The sequence below is a fragment of the Ustilago hordei genome (genome assembly GCF_900519145.1).
Source record: "Ustilago hordei strain Uho2 genome assembly, contig: UHO2_contig_04, whole genome shotgun sequence".
NCBI classification, from domain to species: domain Eukaryota; kingdom Fungi; phylum Basidiomycota; class Ustilaginomycetes; order Ustilaginales; family Ustilaginaceae; genus Ustilago; species Ustilago hordei.
In genome coordinates this window covers 2,208,543-2,228,885 of record NW_024545261.1, presented here as the reverse complement: position 1 = coordinate 2,228,885, position 20,343 = coordinate 2,208,543, and the positions used below count along the sequence as shown (strand labels likewise).

General features: G+C 50.6%; 5 protein-coding genes across 5 annotated transcripts; 3 read left to right on the top strand and 2 right to left on the bottom strand.

Annotated features, from left to right (window-relative positions):
* Positions 1–1,298: 1,298 nt before the first annotated feature.
* On the top strand, positions 1,299–2,503 carry UHO2_03018 (uncharacterized protein; the record flags this gene model as incomplete). The annotated part of the gene is made up of 2 exons (XM_041555806.1): positions 1,299–1,668; positions 1,869–2,503. The coding sequence occupies 2 exons, from the start codon at positions 1,299–1,301 to the stop codon at positions 2,501–2,503; spliced, it is 1,005 nt and encodes a 334-aa protein (XP_041411740.1).
* A 687-nt stretch (positions 2,504–3,190) lies between these two features.
* On the bottom strand, positions 3,191–5,473 carry UHO2_03017 (uncharacterized protein; the record flags this gene model as incomplete). The annotated part of the gene is made up of 1 exon (XM_041555805.1): positions 3,191–5,473. One exon carries the CDS (start codon positions 5,471–5,473, stop codon positions 3,191–3,193), a length of 2,283 nt encoding a protein of 760 aa, XP_041411739.1.
* Positions 5,474–5,806: 333 nt separating this feature from the next.
* UHO2_03016 (putative ERG20 - farnesyl-pyrophosphate synthetase) lies at positions 5,807–6,928 on the top strand (the record flags this gene model as incomplete). The annotated part of the gene is made up of 1 exon (XM_041555804.1): positions 5,807–6,928. The coding sequence occupies one exon, from the start codon at positions 5,807–5,809 to the stop codon at positions 6,926–6,928; it is 1,122 nt and encodes a 373-aa protein (XP_041411738.1).
* Positions 6,929–7,670: 742 nt separating this feature from the next.
* On the bottom strand, positions 7,671–10,648 carry UHO2_03015 (putative DNA replication licensing factor (nimQ); the record flags this gene model as incomplete). Its single annotated transcript, XM_041555803.1, has 2 exons — positions 7,671–10,556; positions 10,646–10,648. The coding sequence occupies 2 exons, from the start codon at positions 10,646–10,648 to the stop codon at positions 7,671–7,673; spliced, it is 2,889 nt and encodes a 962-aa protein (XP_041411737.1).
* Positions 10,649–19,132: 8,484 nt separating this feature from the next.
* UHO2_03014 (uncharacterized protein) lies at positions 19,133–20,091 on the top strand (the record flags this gene model as incomplete). The annotated part of the gene is made up of 2 exons (XM_041555802.1): positions 19,133–19,837; positions 19,933–20,091. 2 exons carry the CDS (start codon positions 19,133–19,135, stop codon positions 20,089–20,091), a joined length of 864 nt encoding a protein of 287 aa, XP_041411736.1.
* Between the last annotated feature and the right edge of the window lie 252 nt (positions 20,092–20,343).

Below are 20,343 nucleotides of genomic sequence, written 5' to 3'. Positions count from 1 at the left end.
AAGGTTGCTCAGCTTCCCCAGTTGAGCTCCGCTTCGTCCAGCAGCTACAGAAAGAGTCTAGAAAAGAACATATGACTGTCTCGTTTTAAGATGTGTTTGTATTGCTAGTTACGAAATTGCGAATGATATGGTTTCAAGGATACCTGTTCAAAAACGACTGATACGAAATGTGACCTTTGTGCCTACATCGTCCTTGTGCTTGACGCCGTTGATGCTAAGCTCAGCTTGTGATTGAAGAAAGGTGGCTTATTCACGAGCTTACCCAGGCATGTGAATTGCATGAAGGATGACATAGCAACGACTCAGGAGCTCTGCAGGAGAGACACTCGATGTCACGCCTGGGTACTCTCTCGTGTGAATGCATGCCGCACGAGAACGTACAATCAACATCTTCTCGCGCGATACACGTCGCACACAAAGTTCGATACTTTCCTCTTTGCTCTGTATGGAAGCTAGTACTTAAACTAGCCTCTCCTTAGATCTCCTCCTTCCTTCCTGCAATCCACTTAGTTACACCATTACATCACGCATACAGCTTGCGCACAAATAACGTAACAGATCGCTATCTCGCTTCGCTTGCAATCATTTCCTCCGCGGCAAAGAAGCCCACTTCCGCATCTATGAAACCGGTTGCGCAAGCGAGGTAACATGCTTGTGGTTTGCAGATCCTGTCCCCATGCATTGGACAGAAGTTGAATGGCGAGCGTCGGGCACTTCGGTTGCCATGTTGCTGGATTTCGCAATATCGATCCCTGCGTTGTCAACACATTCAGCCCTAAGCGAAGGTGTGGCCGCAAGTAGATCACAAGCGAACTCGTATGCGCGGGCATTGCGGAGGTGAACGGGGAAACCTTTGCTACACACTAGCCGTCGATGTGAGACATTTGCGTTTTCGTCACAGACACTAGTACTATTCTTGCGAACCCGGCATATGCTTTCATGAGCTTCGTCCTGTCGGCATCCTGGGAATCCTGACGTATCTTCAACTCGCTCCCTTTGTTCTCTACTTTTACTCTTACGCTTTCGATTCTCCCATGATACAACCTTCCCATGCTCATTACCATAGCACTTTGTCCTCACATTCCCACGAGCATGGTCAACGTCCTCTCTTTGTTCCAGTTCCCACTTCAGCTCTTACATGACATTTTTTACTTGTCTTCTTCGTACTCACCAGACACGGAGTCTCTTGCTCATACACACATTTGCTAGGCTAGTCATCTATATAAGTGCTCCCTATTTCTTGGGTTTACTTTACTTCGAACCATCAACTCAATCATTCCTGATGCCTCAACAAAATCATGGCTAATTCGGCAACAAACCTTGCAGCATGCTCGCCCGAAGGTCCCTGGGGCTGTTCTTTGGCCAACGTAAATTTGTCTAGCAGTATTTGCCCGGGTGGAATGGTGAATGCAGCCATGCCTTGTTATTCGTGCAAGATGGAGACCGCGCAAGAACAGAAGCAGTTTTTGGGCAACCTAACACAGGTCGTAGGGTCATCCTCAGGCGCTACTTGCGCCACTTCTGGAGCATCCCACAAAGTATCAAAGCCGTCATTTTGGTTACTCTTGCTGGCACTGATCCTAGCCTGCTTCAGTGCAGCTTCCGCTAAAGAGGTTGCACTTCTTCCCGACCACGCTATCAAGAAATCGTCTTACCAAGAGGCGGAAGGTCGCATCTTGTGACTAACCCTAGTGATTGCGGGCCCGTAGACGAGCCTCGTGAAAAGGTCTGTTCTTTCGATGTATACTCTGATCCCAATTGTCAGAACGCCATTTCAGGAGCATACTTTAGCATGAATCCTAGTATAGGATACAATTGCGGAGCTTGTCTCCCTTGGTCCATGTTGGACCCTGTCCCAACTGGCACAGTCTACCTCAAAACGCATAGTGTAGGTGACGGCTTCGGCGCAGGCAATCAGATCCTTGTAGAAGCAGACAGTTCGTGTCCCTTGATGGGCTCTGCTGGTTTGATTGCAGGAGCTTCAGCATCGTCACAATGCCTACAGCTTGCTGCTTTATCAGGTGATGAAGGAATTGCTTGTTTCCCGAATGGACAAGACTCTGTACCAGCGAAGAGGGTTTTGGCCAAGAGGGACACCACTTGCAATGGCATGTACGTGGACAGCGCCGTCCCCTCACATTCGGCGCCAAAGCAGATCTCGAGTATTGTCGACTGCCGTGGAGGTGCAGCTGCATGCCCCATCAGTGTTGCTGTTCAACATACCGAAACTGTGTCGACCTCTCTTTCCTTAAACGCGGGAGGCCCGGTATCTGGCATCGACATAGGTGCGACTTTCGGTACAGAGTACAGCGAGTCAATGTCTGCCACAATCACCGAAGGATACAACGTGCCTGTTGGACAAGCCGGCTACTTGGTTTCTACCTTCAAGTCGACTTTGTTCAAGGGCTCATTCCAGGGTTGTGGTGGGGTCGATGGAGCAGGTCAGGCCAATGTCATAAGGAAGAATGGTGAAGAAAAGCGTGTGGCCATTGTCACGGGGTGATTGACAACGGAGGAACGAAAACCTCTGCATTCCGTGGATGCTACTTAAGACAAACCATTAGTAAGATTGCTAGTATTAATGCCAGCCCTGTGTCCTTGACACCCTAAGACTGCCACGACCATCAAACATGATTGCTAAAGTAAAGCTACTTATTTGTATACCGTCGTTTCTGTCGTACTGAACAACCTTTGAGTTTCCCTGTTCTCGATCTTCGTTGACGCCGCATTGACAAGTAACTTCACAAGCACTGATGAAAGAAAATTGGCGGGCAATGACAATCACATTACGATCCGGATGTTTAGCAACCGGTGACTGGCTTCAATATGGACCGAAGACAAGCAGCCGACTCTCCATGCCAAACAGCCAAAATCGCACCTTCTCAGTCAAGACTGCTGATGCCCGTTGCGGATCAGAACCGGAGGCAGAGGCGAGCCGAGTGCAGTCGTAGGAGAAAGTAGGAAATTCTCTGGCGCTAGCCTCCGAACTTGTGTTCTCGTTGATTAAAGATCTTACACCTTCCGTACATCAACAGGTACTGAAATGGAATGAGGCTAGATAAGGCGCACAACTTGTACGGTAGGTTAGCCCATACTAACCCCATTAACGTTGTTCGTGGTGGCGTAGCATTTCCAACGGAGCAGACCAGAACATACACAATCTCGACAGTATGTACATGTTTGTTGCATTTCAGCGTCGCTCGTCGACCGCAACAACAGTACCAAGTTGAATAGAGGTCCAGAACGAAAAGTCTTTGCCAGCTGCAGTCGCCGCCGCATCACCTTCTTGGCCGGCCGATGTCGAGTAGCGATAGGTGACGTGCATAGCCAGCTCCAAAGGACCTGGCACTGGCGGGTCCTTGGCGGAAATGGCAAGGTCGAGGTAGAAGGAGGTTGTGTGACCCTTTTGAACGAACGATTTGCGCCGTTGACCGCTGGTAGAAGAATGAGATTGGCGGTAAGCGTCGTCGTCTTTGTCGTCCTCCTCGTCCTCGAAGACCCACGCAGACTCTTCCTTGGAGTCAGTTGGTCCTGTGTTGCGTTCAATCGCCGTCTTTACCGCAACCCGGCTCTGTGAGTTGTCTGCATTGTTGTTGTAGAGGTCAGCGCTTCGGCTGGCGTCAGACTCGCTTTTTGAAAGGTAGAGGTCCTCGGAGTCTTCCAGCTCCCAGACTTCGTTGAATGCGTTCAAGGGAACGCTAGTTGCTGACGGATATACCTGCCATCCAAGGCGATGTCTTCGGGTTCTGTTCGTGGTTTCCTGTTTCGATGCTTGACTGTCTCCGGTGCTGTCGCGAGCGTCCGAAACGTGCGATGCAGAAGAGAAGATATACTTTGGCTCGGGAAGTGGCTGCACAGAACCGTTGCGGCTATCGTCATCGCCTGACAATTGCGAACGGTAAGGTCGACTAGGATTAGCGAAGCGAACAAAGCTCATGTCAACCTGCACTGGGTCGTCGAGAGGATTGGTGATCATGATCTGAAAGCTGTACGTCTGGCCTGCTACTAATGTGTTGACATCGACATCGTTGGATGTCACAAAGAGCGAAGAGCCTGTGCTGAGCGAGTCTGAACCAGCAGCTGTACTGTGCGATACAAGCATCGAAGGAGGTCTTCTCCTGAGCGAGCCAAGTGCTGAACCTCCTGCTCCGGAGCGACATCGAAGGGGATCGAGATACGGTTGCTGAGGGGCGAGACTGATCTGGATCTCGGGAAGGAAGTTGAGCGCTACGAGTTTGATCTTGAAACGATTCGAAGCGGCTTTGATGTCCGGCTTGATAACAATGTGTCGGCAGGCTGGACACCTTTTCGTTAGTTTGGACTTGAGCGGCACTCTTGTTGGACGCAGATCTGCCGCACGAACTGGCTGATCCGCTATCGAAACGGAAGACCAGCGCTGCTCGAGGGATGAGATCTTGTCGTCGAGAGAAGCGAAAGGTTGGTTGGGAGCGTTTTGAAGACGTGCGATGTAGTCTCTTCGGTGCTTTTCTCGCTTGGCCATGACACCCATGCTTGACGATGCTTGCCCGCTGGAGATGCTACGACTGTCAAGAGGAGGCTGCCACGGGTTTAGCGCACGGTATCGTTTGAGCTCGTCCGGCTCGATTGGACCCGATCGTCCAGAAGCGGGCAGACTTGTTGCTGCTAGATGTTTGGAGTGGGCGAGATGCGGGAGATCGCGGACGAGCTTCGAGGACTGTAAGGCGGCTGCGGCGGCATTGCGTGCAGCATTTGCTCTGGCACTGCAACTAGATATTGCAACGTTCGAAATGGAAGACGAGGTTGTGGCGACGGGAGAAGCGGCCGTGCCTCGCGAACGAAAGGCGCTGCCGGAGCCGACCGCTGCAGAAGTGATGGCTGCCTGAGTCTGTGTCTTAAGGTATAGATCGAAGTGATCTTTGAGTCGATCGAATTCAAGCACGTCAGGAGCATTGTCCTCGCTTCGTTGGAGCTGCAGGCTGAGGCCGGTGGGTTTCTCGAAGACGAGGCCGATCGACTTCGAATCCCAGCGACAGGAGGAGCAACCCAAATAGTAAGGCGGTTCACCTTGACTTGCAACTGGATCTGTGAGGTCGACGCTGCGAGCGACGTCCGAAGGTAGATCAGAGGCGAGGAGAGAGAGGGTGTGCTGACAGCAGGGGCATTCAAAGCAGTTCCTTGCGCAGCGGTTCTTTTCGGCCTTGACACTAGCTCCTGGGACCTCGAAGAGGCAGTTGGGACAGTAATAGGAGGAGATGTCTACCGTCACGCATCGATTGCATCGTATCTCGTCGCATTCATCGCAGAAATAGAGCGAGTCAAGCGGGTGGAAGGCATAGCGTGAGGCTGGCGAGTAGGCGGGCAAACCGGGCGGTGGTGATGCGAGAGAAGAATTGTGTCGTTGGCTAGGGCCTGGAGTAGAAGAAGACGAGGGTGCACTGCTAGTAGAGGTCTGATTGCAGGGGCAATAATACAGCACATGCGGCGATGTCATTGCCGCATTGCACTTGGCTCTTTTGAGATCGCAGGCGGGTTGTGTGAATGATGGTCGGGGTAGGTGGTGAAAGATGTGTTGGTGTGTGCGCCAAAGTGTTGATCTTCTTGCCGCGTTCAGACCCTGAACGTGAGTTCCTGGTATTTTTGGCATGTTGGCTGTTTGGGACTAACATCATTTGCAATGACCTCGACTCTCTCCAGAAGAAGAAAGCGATGTCGGGATCAGACCACCATGGGACTGCGCGAGTCCAACACGCTCTAAAATGTTGCGTGCTTGGGTTTCGCCTTTCGTCGTCCTCACCATCATCCGCTTCCGCCGCCAGACATCAACATGTCTGTTTCTACTACCGACGCTCAGGCTCTGGCCGAAAAGGCCCAGCTCAAGGTTCAGAAGCGCAAGCGCTTCCAGGCTGTCTTCCCTCTTCTCGTCGAGGAGCTCACTGCCTATCTCGCCTCTGAGAACATGCCCGCCGAGGCTATCGATTGGTTTCATCGCAACCTCGACTACAACGCTCCTGGCGGAAAGCTCAATCGTGGTCTATCAGTCGTAGATACAGTCGAAATCCTCCTCTGCACAGATGCTTCCACTGGCAAGCTCTCCCGTGAGCTCACGGAGTCCGAGTATCTCAAAGCAGCTATCCTCGGCTGGTGCATCGAACTTCTTCAGGCTTACTTTTTGGTCGCCGATGATATGATGGATGCAAGTGTCACTCGTCGTGGCCAGCCTTGCTGGTACCGTGTCGAAGGTGTGGGCAACATTGCCATCAATGACGCCTTCATGCTCGAAGCTGCCATCTACTTCTTACTCAAGAAACACTTCCGCTCGGAGCCCTACTACGGCATGCTTCTCGAGCTCTTCCACGACGTCACCTTCCAAACCGAACTCGGTCAGCTGATTGATCTCATCACTGCTCCCGAAGATTCTGTAGACCTGTCCAAGTTCTCTTTGCAAAAGCACCACCTCATCGTCGTCTACAAGACGGCATTCTACTCGTTCTACCTTCCCGTCGCTCTTGCCATGCGCATGGCCGGTGTCACCGACGAGTCACTCTACAAGCAGGCTCTCAACATTCTCCTCCCCATGGGCGAGTACTTCCAGGTCCAGGACGACTTTCTTGACTGCTACGGTACCCCTGAGCAGATTGGCAAGGTCGGCACCGACATTTTCGACAACAAGTGCTCTTGGAACATTAACGTTGCTCTTCAGAACGCTACACCGGAACAGCGCCAGATTCTCGACGACAACTACGGCAAGAAGGACTCTGAATGCGAGAAGCGTGTCAAGGATATCTACAACCAGCCCAACATTGACCTCCGCGCCCGCTTCCAGAAGTACGAGGCCGAGTCGTATGAGCAAATCAACAACCTCATCAACAACCTTCCTGAATCGCAAGGTCTTCGTCGAGAGGTCTTCCGCTCTTTTCTTGCCAAGGTCTACAAGCGATCCAAGTAGAAACGATCCAAGTAGAAATGATTTGTACAATAGTGCTCCCTTCGTCTTTCAACAGGAAAAAGACACTCTTTTAACCATATTCCGCTTCCGTCCTGCGGCGGACACTACATTCGGTCTCTCTTCATGAGCGTCTCATCGACTCTCACAGCCAGAATACGCTTCCATTGCGACGCGTAGACCACTCATGAAACCAAATCAGAACCATGTCATCGACACTTCTGACAACAAAGCACTCCCCTTGAGACGCGAAGACTACTTTGAGCAAACATCATAATTGTCTTGTCGACGTTGTTGGCCTGAAAACATCTCCGTTGTATCGCGAAGACTATTTCTAATCAACTATCACAGGGGCCTATACACCTCCGTTGCGGCGCGGGGACTACTCTGATCAAGCAACACAACCGTCTCACACTCGTTCTTGGCTTTAGTACACCTCCGTTGTGCTGCGGAGGCTATTTTGGTCTTGTGTCATGAACCCCTTCCCGCTTCACAACCGAGACTCTGGTGAGGAACAACATCGCACACACATGTCCCAGACCTGGTGCACGAACTTGAGAACTAAACCTGAAATTCGGACAATGGTAACGTGGAGAGTTAGTAAATACAAGCAATAGGTCAGAGAGAAGCTATGGTTACAACTGCTTGCGAAAAAGACTGAGCAGAATGTCGAAAGAGCCGTCAATGAGTGAGAATCAACGAGATGATGTGTATGACAGCATGTGCGATCGAGGCGCATTTGTGATCATGCCACCATCGCGGCAGGAACACCAGCAGCAGCGCCTCCAGCTACACCTGCACGTCCCGCTCCAAAAGTCTTGGTGATCGACCTGTCTGTCGGGTTGAAGGTATAGCCGTTGGCATGGAAGAGCTTGGAGGCAAGGTAGGGACGAATGTCAAACACGTCAACCTCTTTCGCGCGTGTCTCGAGCTCCGACACAGGTACAGTAACTACGGTGCTCGAAGATGCTGCGCCTCCCCGGCGAGCGCCGTTCGAGAGCTGGACAAAGCGCATTCGGTCCTTGACAATCGAACCGAGGATAAACGAGAGCAACTCGTCGTGGTCTCGGCTCTGGTGGAGGTATTTGCGGAAGCCACGCTCCAAAGTCTTCTTGACACTCATCTTCTGAGCCGACACGAATGATTCCACAGTGGCACGGATGGCAACGTCAATGTCGTCGGTGCGCACGTAGTCACGCAGATGCATCTTGGCCGATGCTTCAGCCATGCGGATCATACTCTCCAAGTGACGCACCGTGATGGGGAAGCTGCCAGTTGAAATCGACTCTCGGCGCAAGTCAGCGTACAATCGAGAGATCCGGTCCTGATCCAACGCGTTGAGCGAAGGTCGCACGTGGTCTCGGGCGTACATGATGTACTTTTTGAGAAGATCCTGAGGCAAGATGTCGGCGTCGAGCGAAGTGGCCACGAGCTGCTCGTCGGTCTCGTCATCGAATTTGGGGTGCGATCGCAGATGCGAGCCCACGACGAAGCGAGCCAGCATCTCGTCCTTGACTGGCTCCACAGTGTCCTTGACAACGCAGAGTGCATCGAAACGCGATAAGATGGGCTCTGTCAACTCGACGTTCTGGTTGAATGGGATCGTTGGATTGTATCGGCCACGAATAGGGTTGGCTGCTGCTACGATGGCACATCGTGCCTGTAATGTGGTCACGATACCGGCCTTGGAGATACTGATCTGCTGCTGCTCCATGGCTTCGTGGATGGAGGTTCGATCAGCATCATTCATCTTGTCAAACTCGTCGATAAGGCAGACACCCTTGTCAGCAAGCACGAGTGCACCGCCCTCAAGCGTCCATTCGCGAGTGACAGGATCCTTGCGCACCGACGCAGTGAGACCGACAGCGGAAGCACCCTGACCAGTTGTGAAGACGGCTCGCGAAGCTGTCTTCTCTACGTACTTGAGGAACTGCGACTTGGCGGTACCGGGATCACCAAGCAAAAGAACATTGATGTCACCGCGGATTCGGTGCTTGCCACCGATGTCCTTGGGAACACCACCGAACAGAGTGAGAGCGATGGCGGTCTTGATATCCTCGTGACCGTAGATGGAAGGAGCGATACTCTTGATGATGCGCTTGCCAATACGTTCATCCTTAGCCAAGGCCTTGATTTGGCGCTCGTCCTCCTCAGTGAGGCGGAAGGCAGAGTAGGCATCGTCTCGCTTGGCAATATGATTGGCCTCGAGAACAGTGGCAAAGACGGGGAAACCGTTCTTGGTGTTGAGCGATGCATCAAAATTGTTGCGGTAGACACCAGTAATCTCGACCTCCTCGCCTGGCTTGGCAGAGTCGATCAGATCCCAGAGCAGGATGACCTCTCGGTGGCGAGGCAGGCGACCAGGGGGTACGCTACCTGGCGACTCCTGCAGCGTCATCTTCTGGTAGTTGCGGTAGACGGTCTGCTCCGAGTTGATACGGAAGGGGCCTCGCTGCTCACAGTTGGAGCAGTAGTTGATCTTGATCTCCTGGTTGGCGTCTTGCCAGAAGGGACCGAGTACGGCACCACAGCGGAGACAGTCAAACTTGACGTACTTGAGTTGTGGGAAGACACCACTGCGTCGAGTAACGACACCGCTGACACGCACGAGCGAGTTCAAGTGGCCCTGACGCAGGTCTCGCAGGGTCGAAGAAGTAGGAAGGTCTGTGATACGAACATGCACCTCGGAGTGGATGCGGTCGTAGGAGGGGTAGTAGAGCATAATGACGTCGAAGGCGACTTCATCAAATATGGGCAGCATGCTGGCAGGGGAGTTGGCCAAGAAGTACGCCAGGATGGCTTTCGAGTCGACGAGATGAAGGAAAGAGATCTCGAGCGACTCTGCGTTGGTTTCACCAAGTGTTTTGATACGCTGACCGTAGACACTGACACCGTTCTCATCGACGTAGGTGACGAGAAAGTTGCGGAATTCGCGAACGATGGCTCGGCGCACATTCTCGGTGGCGACCCAGCTGGCAATGCTGTCAGTTTTGACATCACCCAACTGCTCGAGCGGAAGGTCATCAGCAAAGGCAGCAGCATCGGCACCAGCAGCGGTTTCGTCGTAGTGACGTCGTCTGCGACGGTTGAGGATGGCTACACCATCATCTGCATCGCTAGCGCCATCGTCGCTGTGAAGGAACTCAGGAGCGCGAGAGCGGCTTCCACGGGTGGCAGCTTCAGTGCGGTCACGACGACTCATTCGAAGTTCGGCAAGACGACGTGCGTTGGCGTCCATCTGGTCGTATTGGTTTGCGTCGTCAATGTCAAGCGTTGTGTCGTAGCGGTCAAGGGCCGAGTTCTCGGTGTAATCGTTGTCCATGTTTTCTCCAAAGAGGTCCTCGCCTTCGTCGTCGGAGTCGGCATTGTCTTGAAAGTGGTCACCAAGCTGTCTTGCCTCTTGCTCTTCATCGACCACCTCTGCGTCATCGAGCTCGCCGTCAGTGAAGTCGGAGAATGCAGCCGGAGGACTGGAAGGTGGCAGAGATGAGGGGGGAGGGGATGAGCGGCCGGCCGGTGTGGTGGCTGTGGATGGGCCAGGAAGAGGAGAGGAAGCGTCGAAAGGGTCGTCTCGCTGCTGCAATTGCTGCGAGCGACGACGCTTGCGGTTGGCGTTGTTCTGTGAATCAGCCTAAGAAGCGAATAAGTGTTGGTAGACGTATGTTCAAGAGTCAGTCGTCATGACGTTGTGCCGTATACGCAGAGCTCGAAAGCACTTACCATTTCTGTGTCTTAGTCTCCGTACAAGTGGACAGATGGCGACGTTTGAGGTCGAGCGGAAACGACGTTGAGATTGGGAGAGCTCCGATCGCTTGTACAGATGTGAGAGAAGGATGTAGCGGCGATGTCGAGGTAGCTGGAAGCAAAGAAGAAAAAGTTGCGGCGACAAAAAATTCAGAGTGGTCAAAGGCAAGATCAACACAACCCAAGATCAACACGGAGACTCTGAGGTAAGGTGTTGCACCGTTGTGCTGTCTAGCAACAATTGCTCAGCAAGCTCTCTGCTTTGCTTCGATCCTTTGAACGACCCTTTTCGAACCAACACAACATCATCTGTCCACACTGCTGATTCGCCATCGTAGAGTTGCGGGCTCTCCCGCGCTGAAGGACAGGGCGAAAGCGTCGGACGCGAACCTCATTTACACGTCTTCAACATGCTCGACGCGTTAATGAGTTGAACGCGTATTTCGCGTGTGCGCGAATTGTGTTGTACATCCATTCGCGCGAGACAAACTTCAGTTTGCGGAACTCCAGACACTTTACTGGACTCTTGCGCCAAAAAAGTTCGCTTTTAGGTGCTAAAGATTACGATCCAGTGAGATGTTAAAGGATGACGCAGAGCCGATCTGATCAGAGATCGAGGATAAACCGATTTCACTAGAGATCGGGTACAACCAAGTCCTGCTCATTGTCAGGCTGGATCATTAGGTATAGCAACTCCCACATTCAGCATGTGCCTCACAAATGTATATATACCAAGCTGAGAACACTAGGTTCTCACAATGTTCTCTTAGTCAATTAAGGATATTTGTTTCTAGGGGGTATCAAAGTTTTTGCGATTTTAAAAATGCGGGTTTTTTCGAGAGCACGTTTTTGGAGGGAATTTGAACCACCCCCAAGGAAAAGCAGGTTTCCAAAAACACAATGAAATCATATGGCCGATAAAATATGTAACCTAACAGTGGGCATATGTTACTTGTCACTCTCATTGCTATTACCCATTGCTTGCTTATATCTTGCTTTCCTCTTCACACAATGCACTCAATGTAATGTTTCATATGGTGGTGAGAAGAATTGTATTGAACAGAAGAAGAGAGAGTGCCTGTCAGATCGAGAATGGTTGTGTCAAGACTTGCTCCTGTCTCCAAGCTGATGTGCTTTGAGTCATGGCAATGTAGTCCACAGTAGTCCTCTCATGATGTCGAGACAATGCAGTAGTGTCTTCCTCATTGTGCCCAGTGGATCTGAACAGTGCCTGGAACAAACCCTCTCAAAGATCATGTGCAGCAGAACTTCGAAGTCTTGACACTGTGTACTGCAACATTCCTTGTGTTGCAGAGGCAAGGTCCAGTTCATATCCATGCTGATTTGTGTGTCTTGTCCTCCTGAGCTCTTGTGTATCCCTGGCATCAAGTTGGAGGCTTTGAATAACCTCATTCACCTCATCCTCAGAGGAAGAGGGCAACAGCAGGTTGGCAATATTGGCAGGACAGTCATATCAACTTGCAAAGGTGTGGGTGACAATGCAGGCTTGGATCATCTCAGCAGCAGTGATGCAGTCCTTGAAATGGTAGATGTTACCACAATAGCCTGTAAGGCACTGGAAGCAGTTCTTCAGGTATGCAATGGCATGTTTGACTCATACTTGGACTCAAGAGAGCATGTAGTTGAAGTGTCAAAGGTCTTGACTCTTGTTGGCAGCAATGTGAGAGAATGGTCCAACTGTGAAGGCAGAATGGCCATATCCACCATCAACCCAGATGAACTCACCTTCATCAAGGTACAGGTGAGGCTTCTTGAGGATGTTGCTGCCTGAGGCCCAAACCTTCGAATACTGAACACTGCCAGGCTGTCCAACAACTGATTTGACAATCTGCAGTGAGTGTGGCAGGATCACCAGCACTACATTGATGCTGTGGAAGCTTTTGTAGCAGAAGTGCTCTCGACTGAGCACTCCTGGCTTCCAGGCAAGAGGGATGTGTGTGCCATCCACCACAAGCCAGCCCTTACCCCACTCTTCAACCCCAGTTGTATTGTGCACCCAGGTGTCATGGGCCTGGATGCTCAAGAAGCAGGAAGGGCCACTGGTTCATATGGAAGGAGCACAGGTATCGAAGATCTATCCGATACCATTAGAGAGCATGGTCATGGTGCAGTCTCCATGGAGACCATGGACTCCTACAGACTCACATGCAAAGGAGGACCAAGCCCATATGTGAGGAGGGGCAGACACAGCCACAAAGAGGACCAAGCTCAAGGAGCATGCAGATGGTTACCACTCAGGGGCTCGAGAGACAAGAGTCAAAGGAACTGTCACTGGTCAAAGGAGAAGGAGCAGTGATAGGGAACTGGCAAGCAGGTCCTGAGGAGGAGGAGCAGTGTCAAAAGAGTCAACACCACTCAGGAGGCACAGGGGTGCCAAGCAAGCAGGATAGCAAGGAGGAGGAGCAGTGTCAAAGGAGTCGATAGCTCAAGGAGGACAGGAGTGGTGCTAGAGGGGCCCCCTGTACAGTACTCAATGAAGAAGGTACTCTCTGGAGAGAGAGCAGGAGCAGCATCACTGGCGATGCTGTGAAGAGGTATATAACCATGCTTTCTCATCATCAAAGATTGAGTGGATCCTCATCCACTCTACACTCACCATACAACTAGTCAATACTTTAGAAACATAAGTACTCATTAGTTTTCAGTCAGCATAGCAGCAATCTATCAAGGTTGCTCCTCATCGTAGTGTGTGTGTTGTATCACCACTACCTGACGTCCGAAGGCGCCCCATAGCAGGTTAGCAGTCTGGATATAGATAGAACCAAAGGCAGTAGTCCACTGCAGTCCGGGGATCACTTCAAGCATCAAGTCAACACACTGGACACTCGTGTTGACGCCACCAACCTTATCACCAACACCATCAACCTCATTATCATCAACACCCACCCCATCACCAACACCATCAACCTCATTGTCATTGACATTCACCAACCTTATCACCAACACCATCAACCTCATCATCATCAACACTCACACCAGACCTTGGTGTCATCATAACCTATGTATTGATATTGATCATGCCAAGCTACCCCTGAATGGAGTGTCCACAGAGGTCAGCCGAAACCTACGATAGTATATACAACAAATGCCACCTGCTGTCACTGTGCAACTTGATAGTCACTGATACCAAGACAATAGCTGTTGCACAGTTTGATAGTCACTGAGTATCTCGACAGACCGACCTGGGTTTCAGGCGCGAGACCCCTGACACCATCCCCCCTCTCCATCCCTTCTCTCCATGCTCCCTCTCCAACTCCCTTCCTCCTTCCAGCCATGGTGCACTACAGTGACAAGCAAGTAATTCTCAATGACATTGTCTGCACTCTCAAGCTCTCTATATCTGCAGAGGTCATCCAAAACACTGACAGAGTGCAGCACTCCTGCAGCACTGACATCAACAACTTGGACAATGATGGTGACCCAATTCCACTCTCATGACACCTTGTCTGCTTGTACACTTTCATATGCAAGCAAAGGTATGCAATCACACATTACACTCCTCTTGGCCATGCCAATAAGCTTATCCACCTTCTCAACAGGTATGAATCAAGCAATCATAGGATGTATCATGGACTTGTTCATATGTTGCCTGAAGCATTCAACAATCTGGCCATCTGACTCCAGCAAACAGAGGCTTTCTGGTGGAACTACAGCAGCTCAGGTGTGATGTCTCTCAACAAAGTGCAAGAGATTCTTTCAGTGGCTCTGTACAGACTCAGCTGTTCTGGAAATAGAGGTGGTGAACATGATGCTGCTTTGCAATGTGGCTGTGGTGTTGGGAGCATTGTTGGATACACCAATCACACAGTTGCTGGCCTCCTTGAGCTAAACAACAAGGTCATGCAGTTTGCTTTGGAGGGAGAGAGACAACATGCTTCTGCCTGGTGTCAGGGGTCTCGCGCCTGAAACCCAGGTCGGTCTGTCGAGATACTCGGTGACTATCAAACTGTGTGACAGCTATTGTCTCAGTATCGGTCTCGATGAGCTAGTCATTCGGCAACTATCAAGTTGCACAATGGCAGTGGGTGGCATTTGTTGTATATACTATTGTAGGTTTCAGCTGACCTCTGTGGACACTCTGTTCAGGGGTAGCTCAGCATGATCAATATCAATGCATAGGTTATGATGACACCAAGGTCTGGTGTGAGTATTGATGATGATGAGGTTGATGGTGTTGGTGATAAGGTTGGTGGCATTGGTGGTAAGGTTGGTGGCATCAACATGAGTGTCCAGTGTGTTGACTGGTGCTTGAGGTGATCCCTGGACCACAGTGGACTACTGCCTTCAGTTCTATCTATATCCAGACTGCTAACCTGCTATGGGGCGCCTTTGGACATCAGGTAGTGGTGATACAACACACACACTACGATGAGGAGCAACCTTGATAGATTGCTGCTATGCTGACTGAAACTAATATATACTTATGCTGAAGTGATAACTAGTTATGATGGTTGTGTGTAGAGTGGATGAGGATCCACTTGACCTTTGATGATGAGAAGGTATGGTTATATACCTCTTCACAGCATCACCAGTGATGCTGCTCCTGCTCTCTCTCCAGAGAGTACCTTCTTCATTGAGTACTGTCCAGGGGGCCTCTCCTGCTTGCTTGGCACCCCTGTGCCTCTTGAGCTGTGTCGACTCCTTTGACACTGCTCCTCCTCCTTGCTATCCTGCTTGCTTGGCACCCCTGTGCCTCCTGAGTGGTGTTGACTCTTTTGACACTGCTCCTCCTCCTCAGGACCTGCTTGCCAGTTCCCTATCACTGCTCCTTCTCCTTTGACCAGTGACAGTTCCTTTGACTCTTGTCTCTCGAGCCCCTGAGTGGTAACCATCTGCATGCTCCTTGAGCTTGGTCCTCTTCGTGGCTGTGCCTGGCCCTCCTTGCATATGGGCCTGGTCCTCCTTTGCATGTGAGTCTGTAGAAGTCCATGGTCTCCATGGAGACTGCACTATGACCATGCTCTCCACTGGTATTGACTAGATCTCTGATACCTGTGCTCCTTCCATATGAACCAGTGACCCTCCTGCTTCTTGAGCATTCAGGCCCATGACAGATGGCAGCAAGAGCGATGCCGAAAGGTTGCAGAGTGGAGTGGTGGTAGTAACAGAAGAGGTGTGAGAGTGGAAATTTTTGTTTAAATGCTTTTGAGCTCATTATGTGACTGTGCTGCACATCATTTTTATTCACCTCATACTTGCACTCTACAGAAAAACACTCAGAAATGACTTTGCATTGAGACCAGATGATGGTACATGTAATGCTACAAGACAGGAAGATTGAATGAAGAGTCCATGTTGTTGTTGTTGCTGGTGTTCTGATGAGCATCCTGTTTGATGCTGGCCTGAGAAGAAAGGAGGTGCACCATCTCCATACCATTTCACAATCACACACATGAATGCATTCATCACACTCTTTCTCCTCCCTCTCATGATGCAGGTGCATCTCCTTGCACTTGGTATGCTCAGCCTCCAGTATTTTCTCACATCTGGTGCATTCCTGTTCAAGCTGCAGGCAGATCTGAAGGGTATCAATGGAAGAATGATAGAAAGCTTCAGCAAGTGCATTGTGCTTGTGATCAAGGGCACCTTGCTTGTGCTTGGTGCTGGGAGAGAGCTGGGCTGAAGATTGAGAAGAGGTGGAATCAAAGACATCCAAACTGCCAGCAGTGGAGGAAGGTGGTTGAGCCTGCAAAGGTGGAGGCAAAGGTGTGTTAAAGATGTCATCATCACCAGTGCCAGCAAAGGATGCACCAGAAGTGGATGCAACAGCAGCCAGGGGGTTGGTGGGTTCAATCAAGTCAAGAATAGGAGGCAAACCACAGCCATGAGTGCTGTGATTGTACAGCTCGCTGCCACAAATATCCATGGGTATGTCAGCTGAGCTGTTCAAAGGCATGTCAGGCTCATCATTGCTGGTGAAGTCAAGACTGGGAGTTGTGATAAGTGCTGCAGGATCAGCATTGAATTGGCCATTCATCATCTCATGCATCCTTTCAAACCAAGCATACTTTGTTGACAGGGCAATGTGAGATATGTAGGACTGTTTAAAATCAAAAGTATGAATCAGCTGTCATGGGCCTGGATGCTCAAGAAGCAGGAGGGTCACTGGTTCATATGGAAGGAGCACAGGTATCGAAGATCTAGTCGATACCAGTAGAGAGCATGGTCATAGTGCAGTCTCCATGGAGACCATGGACTTCTATGGACTCACATGCAAAGGAGGGCCAAGCACAGCCATGAGGAGGACCAAGCTCAAGGAGCATGCAGATGGTTACCACTCAGGGGCTCGAGAGACAAGAGCCAAAGGAACTGTCATTGATCAAAGGAGAAGGAGCAGTGTCGAAGAAGTCGACACCAGGTCATGAGGAGGAGGAGCAGTGTCAAAGGAGTCAACACCATTCAGGAGGCACAGGGGTGCCAAACAAGCAGCTGGATAGCAAGGAGGAGGAGCAGTGTCGAAGGAGTCGACACAGCTCAAGAGGCACAGGGGTGCCAAGCAGGAGAGGCCCCTGAACAGTACTCAATGAAGAAGGTACTCTCTGGAGAGAGAGCAGGAGCAGCATCACTGGTGATGCTGTGAAGAGGTATATAACCATACCTTCTCATCATCAAAGGTCAAGTGGATCCTCATCCACTCTACACACAACCATCATAACTAGTTATCACTTCAGCATAAGTATATATTAGTTTCAGTCAGCATAGCAGCAATCTATCAAGGTTGCTCCTCATCATAGTGTGTGTGTTGTATCACCACTACCTGACGTCCGAAGGCACCCATAGCAGGTTAGTGGTCCGGATCAAGATAGAACTGAAGGCAGTAGTCCACTGTGGTCCAGGGATCACTTCAAGCATCAAGTCAACACACTGGACACTCGTGTTGACATCACCAACCTTATCACCAACACCATCAACCTCATTATCATCAACACCCACCAACCTTATCACCAACGTCATCAACCTCATCATCATCAACACTCACACCAGACCTTGGTGTCATCATAGCATTGATATTGATCGTGCCGAGCTACCCCTGAATGGAGTGTCCACAGAGGTCAGCCGAAACCTATGATAGTATATACAATGAATGCCACCTGCTGTCACTGTGCAACTTGATAGTCACCGATACCAAGACAATAGCTGTTGCACAGTTTGATAGTCACCGAGTATCTCGACAGACCGACCTGGGTTTCAAGCGCGAGACCCCTGACATCAGCATCCAAGCATACTATTGCAAGCAATGAAGATCACCAAAACTTACTGGGTTGCATGCATCCATGTCCTCCAGCAGCATACCAGCTCCAGTGAGTGAAAGCTTCTTCTTCTCCCTGTAGTATGTCTCTAGCAGCCACCTCAGCTTGGACTTGATGTGATTGGGATTGACAGATGCACCTGGGAAAATCATCTTGGAGATATCCTGAAAAATGGGATGTTTGCAAAGTTTGAGGGCTGGATTGCTCTCAGCCAATTCTCAAGATGGCAGCAGAGTGCACTGGTAGGAGTCATTGTTGTAGAGGATCGTGACAAGGTGAAGAACATTGGCACCTGACTATGTGAAGTTCTTCTTGCCTGTGGCAGATCTAGAGGCTCGAGTTGGACAGGAAGTGCAGATGTCAGGAGTGCTTGTAGAACCAGATTGAGACAGTGCAGGCACACTTTCAATGTGAGTTGCAGAGATTGTAGGTGTAGAGGATTGGCATAATAACTCTGCAGAGATGTCACCAGAATCATCAGTGGAGGAGGTCATGTTGAATGAGTGCAAGGAAGAGGGAGTGAGCAAAAGTGTGATGAGACTGAGCAAAAGTGCAATGAGAGTGAGGAAAGGAGAGAAAATGTGGAGTGATAAAAAAACCGCATTTTCGCAAATGTGCCTCCTGAGCCATGTTTTTGAAAATGCGGTTTTTTTTTTTCCTTTGCAGAGCTTATGTAAGCTTTTGCGGTTTTTTGAAAAATGCACTCTTGAAAAAAACCCGGGTTTTTAAAAACGCAAAAACTTTGATACCCCCTTCTGTCTAAAACTAGCAGTGACATCGTACTTAGACTCTACCCGATCGCCAGTTATCGGGACCAAACTTCAACATTAGGGGGTATCAATTTTCGAGTGTTTTTAGAAACACGTGTTTCTCGATTTTGACGTGTTTTTATTTCGCACAAAAACCTTACGTAAGCTCACCAAAATATACACGCCTCTGGACCCGGTAGAATGGACTGACTTTTTCGTCACTCTCCAAAATGAAGTGCGGATGCACGGATGCGCATCCTCCTGCTCTTCGAAAACCCCGGGTTTTTAAAAACGCAAAAGCTTTGATACCCCCTTTTGGCTCCCGATAAAACTTTTCTTCCTACATCTCCGGCAAGGCTCGCTTTATCACCACCATACTCATAACCACTTCACGGTCTTGTGGTCAGATATTATCTTAAGTCCAGCGAGAAGCTCGCGAAGCTATGGCGGTAGAAAAGTCAAAGTCAGGCAAGGCGTCGGCCGGACCTCGACGCAGGCGACAGAGAAAAACGAGAACTCTTGCCCTTTCCTCACGCGATGACTCCGACTCCTCCCCATCATCTTCATCTTCCAGCAACGACGATTCGGAAAGCGATGAGGCAAATACGAAGTCTGCGAATAGGGAGTCACCTCCACCCAAGAGGGCGCCTTCGGCTTCCTCATCTTTGTCGTCATCTTCTTCATCCAGCTCTGCGAATTCCACATCGTCGTCAGAGAGTAACGGGTCCGACCCGGACTCACCCGCTGCTCGCAAACGCACCTCAAAGAATCGCACTACTGCACCGAGTGATATCATGCATGCTTCAGCGGCAGCCTCGTCATCAGGAAAGCACAGGCATGTCTTCAGATTAACACCCGAGCCAGAATTGGACGAGGCGGACTCCATTCCCGTCAAGAAGCGCACGAGTCACAGAGAGCAGGCCATAAAAGCTCTTGAACCGGCAAAACTTAAACTTCCTTCGCGATGGCAGCACATCGTTAACGCAATGAAATCGTCACCTTCGAGCAAACGAGATTTCGAGGGCGACAGCACGTCCAACACGCAGCAGTCCAAGGCCCAGCAAGAGCGCCGTCGACAGGCCTTCCGCTCGCTCTGGCTCAAAGCCATCGCTAATGAATTTGAAGATGAGCTCGACAGCATTCGTACCGTAAGTTGATTTATACTTCTGTGCAACGGCCGGCTAACGCTCGACATGCTAACGACCCTGTTCCTCTTTTGCTTTCTCTACATCAACCCCTGCAGCGCGAACCCTCTCTTGGTGCAGACGGTGGTACAAGGCTTCCGCTCTTCATTGATGCTCTTGCGTATGGCTCAGAGCTTTTCACTGCGCCGTCAGGTAAAGAGCAAGTTCATGGACGCACGGACGACATTGACGAGCTAGCACTCACCGCGAACCTGTGAGAGGAGCAATGAAATACAATTTCGTATCTGTGGTATCATCGTATCAAGTCTCGTCTGGTCATGTTGCGGACGGAGCTGCTTCCAAGAGTTCCTGGAGAGCATTCTCTGCTGCTGAATCAACGCCACAGTACTTGAGGCGGCGTCCACCACTTGGTTCTTTCCCAGTGTCACCTCTGCATGAGCGAAAGCTTCCATATCGAAGAGGACTGAACGTTTGCTCGCATCCCAGCGTATGCGATATAGATTCACAGC